Source organism: Solenopsis invicta, chromosome 1 (genome assembly GCF_016802725.1).
Source record: "Solenopsis invicta isolate M01_SB chromosome 1, UNIL_Sinv_3.0, whole genome shotgun sequence".
NCBI lineage: Eukaryota > Metazoa > Arthropoda > Insecta > Hymenoptera > Formicidae > Solenopsis > Solenopsis invicta.
In genome coordinates, this window is record NC_052664.1 from 27,340,098 (window position 1) to 27,351,296 (window position 11,199).

Sequence of the window (11,199 nt, forward strand, 5' to 3'; positions counted from 1 at the left end):
GAATTCTGTTTTTTTTTTTTAAAGTAGATTTTCTTTTTCATGTATGCAACTTTAGGTAGAACACAGAAGTCATGATATCAAAAGTCACTTATTTGTTACTCGATATCACGAGGATAACATTTAACTTAATGAGTGACAAATATTATTGACTTATTATTATTGACATATATTGATAAATTAATATTGTTAATATTAATAATGACAAATATTACTGACTTATAATCTATAATAAACAAATATTATAAAATTATAGTGATGTCATTATGACATCACTATAACTTCTATGTAACTAATTTTGTTTGCTATCTGGGACGTGAAAAATATTTTCTCTTGAAGAGAATTTTGATAGGAGACGCATTTAAGAACATTATATATATATATATGAAATCTATTATATATATTCCCGTCAAGGGAAGATTTTTTTTTTTAATCGTGATTCCTACCGTGACGACTTTTTACCATAACCTTCGCTATAGCCAGGGTCAGCTGATCCTGCGCCACAGCAAAACACAACACCTCATTCTGAATTTCTAAAACAGGTTTTTCTCCCCTCCGGGACGTGCGTGTAGTTGGAGGGAAGTGTACGTTCCTGTCTTTTTATTGCAACAGATCTTCGATTTTTGCCTAAATCACCTACGCTTAAAAAATACTCTGCTACCGGCATAGGCAATTTCACCTGCGATTTAATACGCGCGCCTCGCGTTAAAAGCCGCGATAAAAGGTCGCGCGACGTAATGCACGTAGTTGACGACGAGAAATGGGAAGGCGAGAGAGAAAGAGTGCGAGAGAGAGAGAGAGAAAAAAGGAGGGGGAGGAGAAAGAGAAGAGAAAACAAAACGAGCATCGTGGGTGAAAAGGAAAAAAAAACTCGATGTACCGTCGTCACCGCCGGCAACAGCGGATAGGTCCCCTCCGGAGGATGGCCGCTCTAACACGTTCTCGCACGCTCTCGCTCGGTCGGGGTGCCGAGCGCAGCCGAAGGCCGGCGCGAGCGACGCCGGAAACGGCCGAAGCGAACGCACTGCCGAAACGTCACGTAGGCGGTGTGTTGCTAGGCGGTCGAGCAGCGGCGGCGCGCGGCGAAGGGGGATCCCCTATATAAGTCGCGTCAGCGACCGGCCGCCGATCAGTCGAAGGGGTGTACTTGCTTGCTATTTCGGTTAGGACGAGTTTGCGCGTCGCGTAAGCGCACACACACACACACAGCTCCGGTGAAAGCTCCGATCCGGTTGTCCGATAATTACGATTGTCGTCCAATCTGGTATTCCCCGTGGCCGCTCTTGTCGCGTGTCCAACAGTCCTGTCTGTTGTTCGCCGCCGACATCCCTTCCCCGAGGAGGATCGCGCTGCCGTCCGGCGTAACCGACGAGAGAACCGTATCCATTGTGCGTCCACCGCTGGACGTTCTCACGAGATCATGGAGGTCCTACCGTGTCCCGTCAATGTGGACTTCAGCAACACTAGAGGTAAGTGCTCGTATCGAAGAAACTTAGTGCTTCAACTCCTTTTAATTCTCCCATCGTCAATTGTCTCTCTCTTTCTCCGTTCCTTCCTTCTCCTCCTTCTCCGGCCCTCCGAGCGAGCCCGTTGTTCTCAGCTGACAACGCCGGCTGGAATCAGCTGATTTTTGCTTTCGCGACACGACGTTTCGTCGGCTGCATCGCTCCAGATATTCGCTCTGAGCTCGTAACGCGAGCGGAGGACCGATATTGAGCCACACCGGTGATTTACCGGTGAAACCTCGAATTATAGTTGCGTCAGCGTCGGTCTTCCGATCGTACGATGAGGAGTAGGGGCGGAGGGGAGGGGATGCCCTTCGCTGCCGTTTTTCCGTGTTCCTCGATTGTTCCCGTCGCGCTTTATCACTTCACAAACCAGCCCGGCTATGTTTATAAGTGGAAATTTTCCCAAAATTTAGCGTTCTCGAGCCCTCTGGTAAATAAATACGAACATTTATAACGGACATGGAAGGTGGCTCGACTCGGCTAATTGCTCCTTCAGCTTTCCGTGAAACAGAAACAAGGTTCTCTCGCTTAACAAGAAAGGTGCAAGAAACATGACAGTATTTTTTTTTAACAGATAAGCGAATGTATTTCGTAACCTGCTTCGCCGTGAGATCTTTTTACTTTCATACTTTACCGGTAAATGCAGTAATATTTTCAGAAATGTTTCGGATTCGCGAAACAAAAGGGTTGATTGTGTTTGAGTGGCGCAGAACGACGATTGCGACTTTCGTTAAGCGCGACAAGGCAGATAAAAAGAAAAAAATCGAGGTCAAACGTATACGTTACCGACGCGAGCCCACCTCGTCTTCGCCGGCCGCTAGGAACAATGGTCGAGGCAGGCTAGAGATTGCTGGCCGATTGATCGACGTAGAAAAAAAGAAAAAGAAGAACCGCTACGGTTCAGATACTCTCTCGACGATCGTTAATTGAAAAAAAATTGAAATTGCTTGGGAGATTCGAATTCGCTGGTCGCGTCTTCTTTCTCCTCGACGAACTATTCTTTGTTACGTCGTGCACAGACGCGGCCGGGTTTAAATAATAAAAGGATGATCTCATCGCCCGATTAATCGAGATTACGGCTGCGATCGTGTTAACGCGAGCGTGAAACTGGGTACTATCAACATTCCAAAAACTTTACTTGCGGAAATTAGCGTTGGAGTGCCGATTAAAATTATATATCGGAGTTATGTTCGGAATTACATTCAGGTGAGGTAGAATGGCAGATAACGCGAATCATCATCGAGTAGCAAAATATGTTTTTCGCTTCGCCGCAGCTTTCGATTATATCCACAATCCGGGCGATATCGGCCGATATAATGGCTAAGATTACGTCAACTCGCGTTTTTTATATCTCGGAAGATATTGTGCAGAAGGCATTTCACAGTTTTCGCGAGATATTTTCGGCTGACGAGATACTAAAAAAAAAATTTTTTTTTAAATTGAAAATAGATACAAAAAATTATTTTATTCTACCTGTCTGATTTATTAATTACTTAATTTAGATCATCAGATATAATTGGTCGGCTGAATTAATTGATTTTATTCTGGAGTAATTATGGGAAATAGCTGTTGCTATATGTACACTGAAAGTTTTTTATGTTCAAGTAAATATATTTAATATTTTAAAATAAATAGAAATATTAGCTAAATACAAATATTTAGATTTCATATTGTATTTAATATTAATATTTATTTTATAACATATAAATATTAGGTAGCAGTATCAAATAATTTATTTTTTAACTTGAAAAATATGTTTTTAAATCAAGAAAGAGGCGTTAAAATAAATATGTTTGCTTGAACATAAAGAATTTTGTTTTTCAGTATAAATCTGAAAATAGAAGAAAAAGTGATCGGCTACTTTCTTTTCAATTGACCGCTTTAACCGTTAGTTGGTTCGGCGGGATGCTGTGAGCGCGCACGCTTAATTCTCCGTTTAATTAATTGTTACAGCTGGAAGCGAGACGGACGAATTGGATGGTGCCTGTCAGGCGCTGGCGAAGAGGCTGGAGGTCGAGCTCAGGAGGGCCAAACACGCTCAGCTGGCTTGCGGCGAGGTCCTCCTACCTGCCGATTTGCTGCCCAAGATAGCCAAAGACGTACTTACGATGGCGGAGAACGAGCCCTGTGGCTTACGGTAAGTGGGGCTTTGCTCTTGTCGCCGAGAAACCGGCCGCGGTTCCTCGATTCGCCGGTGATCCGAATCTGTGCGATTCAGCGCAATTCGAGAATCCAGATAAATATTATTTCGCGCAACAAGTGTCCAAGAAAACATCGCGAAACTTTTCTGCGAGTTGTTTTTTCACGAACAATGTTAAAGGTGATATCGGTAATTATGTACGATATTTGGAGCAGTCTTTTTCCTCTAGCGGAAATTTAATCGAATTTTATTATTTAGAATTTTTTTAATTGTTTAATAATTTTATTCATTCGTATCGATATCGGAAGTACAAATATGTCGAATGTTTCTCGAGAACAGATTGTTCTGTAAACGTTTTTCTAATTAATATAGTGCCAAAATTTATAATGCTTGAAAATTTGATGTATCCTTGTTTCAGAGGCTGCACGTTGTTCATCAGCTTCGAGACGGACAGCATGTGCCGCAAACTGTCGAGAATACAGTGCGATCCCAGTACTGTGTCGACATTTGAGCTTTATCTCACGCTGAAACAGGACCACACGTCCTGGCACATGCTGCTGCCTCAGTTCTTAAAGTGAGTACACTTCATGTAATAAAATCTTGCGATTTGAGCTTGGTTCAAATTATGTTAATAGAATTTTTCTGCAATAAAAATAACTTGTTTTTTATCCGCTTATCGTCGTACCGACAACATATCCTGTTGTGTTTCATAATTGATCGTTGTTATTCACATTTCCACTTCGATAAAATGAAGTGATTATATCGTCTTATTTACTTAATCTCATGATTAAATTGTATCTCAATAATTTTGATTTATTCAGCTTTTCCGATTTTTGCAAACATTGCAAAATATTATATATCTTAAAGATAGCGCGAGATGTAACAAAACTTAAAATTCGATTCGCTCTTTTTTTTTTCAGAAATCTCACGCGTGGTGGCACCATCATGATCAGTAGGGACTTCACCTTGCAGAAGAAGAAACTCTATAGGTCTTTCCAGCAATCTCATTGAGAGGCTTCGCGATCCGTACACCGGAGTTTTGCACGTTTAACGATCACTCGTTTTGCCTAAACGGGTGCGGCCATTTTTGTCAGTCTGCCGCCCTGTGGGCGTCAGCCAAATTTATACAATATCGGAAGACCAGGAAGGAAAAAAAAACTAAGATGGCTGAAGCAGCAATGCGGACCTGAGGTTAGATTTCGTCGTAACAGCACGCTGTAACATTCGCGTACCATGGTCGCAATCGCGCGAGATGTTGCGTTTAACCCTTTAACTTGTAAATTACATTTGGATTTTCTATATGAATGACATTTCACTTGTGAGAGAGATCGTAGAAACCTTTTGAACGAAGATACTCGCACGCACGAGTGCGGGAATAAGAAGAATTGTTCTGTGTGTTTAGAATTTATTCGTTGGATATGTGAAGAAGTGAAGTAGTTCGTAGAAATGCTGCTTTATGATGTAAAATAGTTGCAGTTTTGAATGCAACAGTTTTACAAAGTTAAATCTTGTGTCGAAGGTCTAGTAGTGCATGGATTTAAAAATTGAAAAATCTAGGCGTCCACTCAGATCTAATAGTTTAACAAATTCGGATTCGAGGAACTAAAAAAAAAATCCAGTTACTCTATAGATCCGCTAGATTAAAGAATTCAATTTCCAGCTGAATTATAATTAAAAAACATTAAACGATTAGATGTGAGGGACACTGGAATTAAAAAAAAAAAACTTTGTAAGGCTAGTTTGTAAGATACGTAGAATTTGGAGATCGTTGGAGCTGAAGATCGTAGAATTTAAGGCTTCCAAAATCTAGGGATCTAGATTTGGAGTTATAAGTATTGTAACGGTAAGGATGTATCTAACGTTCTCAAGGTTGAAACGGCAAATCGGTTAAAGGGTTAACGATAACAAAATCGCTCTTTGTTTTGTCTGCTGTCACCATGCAATACTGTATTCAAGGAGAGAGGCCTATTACGCGTTCGATAATTGTGATAGCGCGAGACAAGTTCTAGTAGTAGCAGATCTTATATCGCGAGGAGTGGCTCTCGCGTCTTCGTTCTTGAAGAAGATATGTGATTATAAGACTTATAACAAATTTCACGTGATACGTAGCGAATATAATTAGTTTTTAGAGAACGCGTTTTATTGATTAATCGTAGTCAGGTAGCTATTAATCGCGTCGGATGTTTAGTGACGATCTTTCGAAACTCGTGTGTCTCTCACACGTGGACGAGCACACATCGTCCATTTTTCATTGTGAAATGCGAAATAATCATGTTGAAATAATGTGGCAGCATATTTCCCAAATAGGAACCTTTTGTGAAAATCTTGTAGGATAACCCTAGAGAAATAGGTACCGATGAGTCTCATTTGGTTTTGATTATTCGAGTCACTGTTGATATTAATATCCAGAATAATTCGAGTATATAATCAAATAATCGAATTATCTTACATTGAGAAGTGTAAAAATTTAAACAATTCACATTTTCCACTTAATTTTCACATTTTCTGTCGAATTTCTGTAAAAGTTTTTTTTTTCCTTAAAAAAATTCAACGAAATTAATTTTAGCCAGGATGTAATTTCTCACGGTGCACATATTTCTGGGACATCCTGTATGTGTCCTGTTGGTAGATGGTACAGATGTTCAGCCCATACCGTCATTCCATCGATCGATCTTTTCTCCCTCGTCATTTTCTCCCTTCATAACAGTCGCTATGTGTGAAAAAATCTCATTAAATTATAATAACATCTTCTCTCGATGTCGTGAATCTGATAATCATTTCCATGATATCACTTATAAATATATTAAATGCTCACGCGTGATTATTACCGATTAATTCGACTTAACAGTAACTTATTTAAGCCATCGAGTCGTTTGTCGACACAGAGCAATGTGCTTTCGCCTTTTGCATTGTTAATGCGTGACGTTTTGTTTCAGTTGGATTTCATTATTTCGTGTTTCGAGATTTTTTTGGTTCTGCGAGTTATTATGATGAATGTTCTTCGATCAATTCTGTTCAGAGTTCTTGTAAAATTCGTCATTTTTTATTCGTTTAAAGTTCGCGGGCTTAAGAAGATCCTTTAACGAGGCAAAGTGAAGCGATGCAATTTCCAACACCTCAGAATGCCTTAGACTTAAGAGACGAGAAACCATCTTATCGTCTAATAGATGCAAAAAGTAAATTTGTGTGCAAGCTAATAACGTAAATGTATGTATATCCACTAGACTAGATAGTTGAACTGTATCTCTCGGTAATCTGAGGGACGATCCATCTTGAAACTGTATCGCTTTAACTCTATGTAGCTTCAAACGGATTTTCACAGAGAAACAATGATGAGATGAGCTCATGTTCGCCGTTTAATGTTGAAAGGGACGAAGGTTTAGAGAGAGGATTAACGTTCTGCCATTAAATTATTGTTCACAATCTTCGCTTCAATTTTGTCATGTTATTATTATTATTCATTGACTACCGTACGTACTACCACTTGCGTTGTGGTTAATACCTGTTCGCGTTTTTTGTGTCTATATATTTTTTTTATTTCTTTACCTCTTTTTCTCATTTTGGTGTTTTTTTTTTATTACTTTGCTTCGGTTGCTTTTCGTTGTAGCGCGATTAAAGACCTTAGTAGCGGTATTGTGATATTAAGAATTACAAAGTGGAGTTAAGAGAAAGCAAGTGTGTGATTATCGTTAGGATTTAGATTAAAGACGCTCGCGTAAAGGTTTCTTCGCGGAGTCGAGAGAAACGTGTTGCGTAGGGATACAAGCCCTTTCGTTTTACCTTCGCGCAAGAGAAAGAGAGAGAGAAAGAAAGAGAAAAAATACATTGAAATCGAAAACCTCTTCGTGGTTTACTTACAAAGGATGGCGACGCTTTAACCGGTGAATCGAATATTTATGCCAGAAAGTGAGGTTTCCTTTTACGAACTGGATTACAACTGGATGCGTTCCGCGACGAGACTCAATGGAATTAGATTGAACTCGTTTTTTTTGTGTGATAAAACTGGAACTGTCTCTTTCAAAGTCGGCGAAGTAAAAAAAATCGATGCTGTTGCAATGAAATTCACTGTTTAAGAGAGAAATTGTATGGAAAGATTTATTTGTATATATTTTATTTTATACGTTAAAATAAATTATAATTTTTATTAAAAAAGGAATCTAATGTTTTTCATATGTTCTGACATATCTGTTTTAAAACTTGTTTCTCGTAATTTCGTAAACACTGTGTGCATATTTAATTAATACTTTTTTTACAGCAAAGGATCTGGATTACACACATGTACATATATATCATAAAAATTTTCTAATATATATTTATATATTTATATGTTAAAAATTTTCTAATATATATTTATATATTTATATGTTAAAAATTATGAGACAAAAGATCTTTATAAATTCTTAGGATCCACATTATTTAATTGAAAAATATATACTTTTGTGGATGATTATTAAGAATATAATGTATATAATTGATACTTCAAAATTAATCATAAAACGAATCCAATTTGTCTCGTAAAGAAATATGATTCAAATTTATTAAGTTCATACTAAGAAACCAAGCTTTTTTTTTGTTATTTTTGTGTGTCACAGAAAAGAGACGTAAAGTATCGGCACTTTGGAATAAGGAGTGAATTTATGGCGACGAGTTCACAAAACTTGTTTCTTGATAATTCTAAATGGAAGTGAACCGGTTAAAGCTTTAAGGGGGAAGAGACACAATCCCGTCCAGAACACTTTCCCACCATCCTCCTGAGTCGAGCATCTACATCCCCTTACTCCGTACGAGGACGAAAAAGAAAAAAGAAAAGTAACTAAAAGGTCACGTAAGAAAGGGGGACAGCCACGTGTAGAGTTAACCGCGCATTGTAAATTGGGCTATCGCATTTGCACGAAAGTGTAAGACTGATTTGCTGATGTAACAAACGAAAGACAAAGACGTCGGCTCGTCTCAAGCCAGCTGGCACTTCACATTACAGTATGATTGTAAATTCATTGCCTGAGAAAGCGCTACATTTGAAAAAAAAAAGATTATCTCGCAGAATATCTATCTTCGATAAACTGATTACTAAAGAGAAAGGAAGCGACGCGTATAAATTATCTTAGAAAAGAAAATTTAAAAAAAAAAGGATTTTTTTCCGGGGAATGACATTTGGCTCATACTGTCATCAATATGTATTATTGTAATCAGCAGTTATTTTTGTTAATAACAAACGCTACAAACGATGTCGCAAGTCGAAATCGCCGCATTGCACAGCGATAGAAAGCAATACTCGCGGCCTCGTTTAATCGTTATTAATTAGGAATGTATGGGTAAGTTACGAGCGGCTACATGTTTTACACCCGAAGGATTAATCCTATACAGTATAACACTTTTTTTTTACATGGAAATGTGAATGTGTCTGCGTACATTATATTATCAAATACGATATAATTTATATTGCAAATACCGTATATATAATATATATACATATATAACGATATATTTTATAACAAATTCGAAGTTACTATACGAAATAAAGGAGTCAAGTGTGAGAGCTATTAAAAGAAAAAGCTGAAAACCACGAAAACTGTCTTTGTGATCATTTTATTTATATTCAATTTTATAATGGTATGTGCGTATGTAATCCTCAGCCAGTAAAATTTCCAAACCTATTGATGAAGCGTCCGTTTATACTGTCGAGGGTTAAACGTATATGGATGGAACTATTTATATGTATATGTGCTTTTTAAAATACGGTGATAAACACAATAATGTCGAATGTGAGAACGGCAATGATCGGTCGTTAATCACGTTTTTACAGTGTGTGAGAATTTTATTGAAACCGTTATAAAAGTTTATCTCGTTTTTCGTATAGAGTAAGAGAGAAAGTGAGAGAGAGAAAACAGTACAAGTTTTTTCCTGAAAAAAAGAATTAAATAATAATATTACGAAACATATATATAAACATATATCATATGTGTAAGATAGATTAATATCTAACGACGTTCTCTCGACGCGTATCCCTGGTGGTGGTTCTGCGCGGAACACGTAAAAGAGAATTGGATGAAGTCCAAATGATAACAAAAATTCAATTACCGATAAGTTACGGTGGAGTTTTTTTCATTTTTTAATCGCTCTCTTTAATCGTCTCGTCGTTCTCGCTTGTGTGACGAGAGCGATTAAAAAATGAAAAAAAAAAGAAGACGCGTCCCATTGATTGTCTCCATTATTTATCGTTTGTAGCGATTGTTTCTCGACAAAGCGAACGTTAGCAGGATCGATCTGCAAAACGACGTACGTAACGCGTGCGGATGTTGCAAATTGCGTTGCACACCTCCCATTTACGAAGTAATTGTTTTTACGGGCTGTCAAGGAAACATTTTCTGATCTCATGAACGGGCGGAGGCTTTTCCACCCTGTGACAGGCGAGATACGTGAACGAGAGGAGGGATTGCCCAGAAATATTCTCGAAATATTTATATGTTTGTGAGTGTGCGTAATAGCGTTGCGATGATGATCGAGTAAAATTTAACCCTAAATGGTATAAAACATACGCGAAAGGCTTCTGCACGAGAGAGCCTCTGGATTCGTTTCAAATTGTCTGTTTGAAATCCGTAAAGATTGCAAACGGTTTTTCAAAAATTTTCAAGAATTTATGCAAGATACAATACAAATACAGAGTTAATAGTTCTTTTCTCGATTTTTTTCGTGTTTCAGACATAGAAAAGAATATTTTTGTTTTTATACTGTTCAGGGTTAAACGTTAAGTTACTGCGAGGACAGGGATTGATGAAGTGCGCTCTTCACGGCGAAAGGGTGGAAACGAGAATGACAATTTCTCCTATCGCAAGGGTAGAGAGGAAGAGAAAGAGTGAGAGAGGACAGATAATATTCGTAACGTCGCACAGCAACGATTTGCGCGACGTTCGCTGTGCTTTGGATATTTTTGTACCTTGTGCGCGATATGAAAGTCCGATTACGTAGTTTTCGCGATAGTTTGCTCGCGATTAACGCGGCGGCTTCTCAATATGTTAGTGATCCTTTGCGAACGCATTTTCCCGTATTAAGAAATGCTATGTGATGTTATTTCTAATTTGTAATATCTACAATTTATGCTGCGTTGGAGAAACGCAAATAACAGAAAGAGATATATCAGAGAGGGCTGTTGTTGATTTTTCTTGTTTCCCAATCATCACTCCTCCTTATCATCCTGGACCTCCTGTCGGAGATTCTGCGAAACCTTTATTCACGTTTCCTTTGAAATAAGATAAGTGCGAGAGTGAAACGAACAAAGATAAAAAATATTTTCTATATTTTAATTAAGAAATATTAAAGTGTTTAAGAAATATTAGTAAAAATGGGAACAGGAAAAAAAGAAATAAAAGAAGGAAAATAAATAACTTATATAATTTTATAAAAATTTAGATAGAATTATCAGTTAAGTTTAAAAGGCAAAGAGCGAATAAATGAAAATTTGATTTAAACTGTTTTACATATAAAAATCCAAGATTTCTGATTCGCATCTTGATGGAATTTCTTAAAGAGGACAAGTTTTATAATACTTAATTTATT

General features: G+C 37.8%; 1 protein-coding gene across 1 annotated transcript; it reads left to right on the forward strand.

Annotated features, from left to right (window-relative positions):
• Positions 1-1,105: 1,105 nt before the first annotated feature.
• LOC105201922 (protein charybde) lies at positions 1,106-10,786 on the forward strand. Its single transcript, XM_011170202.3, has 4 exons — positions 1,106-1,466; positions 3,459-3,642; positions 4,064-4,219; positions 4,566-10,786. Exons 1-4 carry the CDS (start codon positions 1,418-1,420, stop codon positions 4,654-4,656), a joined length of 480 nt encoding a protein of 159 aa, XP_011168504.1. The 5' UTR covers positions 1,106-1,417; the 3' UTR covers positions 4,657-10,786.
• The last annotated feature ends 413 nt before the right edge of the window (positions 10,787-11,199 follow it).

Bases quoted from the DNA above. Each gene is read 5' to 3' on its own strand.
- LOC105201922 (XM_011170202.3), top strand. From the start codon at position 1,418: ATGGAGGTCCTACCGTGTCCCGTCAATGTGGACTTCAGCAACACTAGA. The intron at 3,643-4,063 runs GTAAGTGGGGCT...TCCTTGTTTCAG, and splicing joins AACGAGCCCTGTGGCTTACG to AGGCTGCACGTTGTTCATCA. The intron at 4,220-4,565 runs GTGAGTACACTT...TTTTTTTTTCAG, and splicing joins CTGCTGCCTCAGTTCTTAAA to AAATCTCACGCGTGGTGGCA.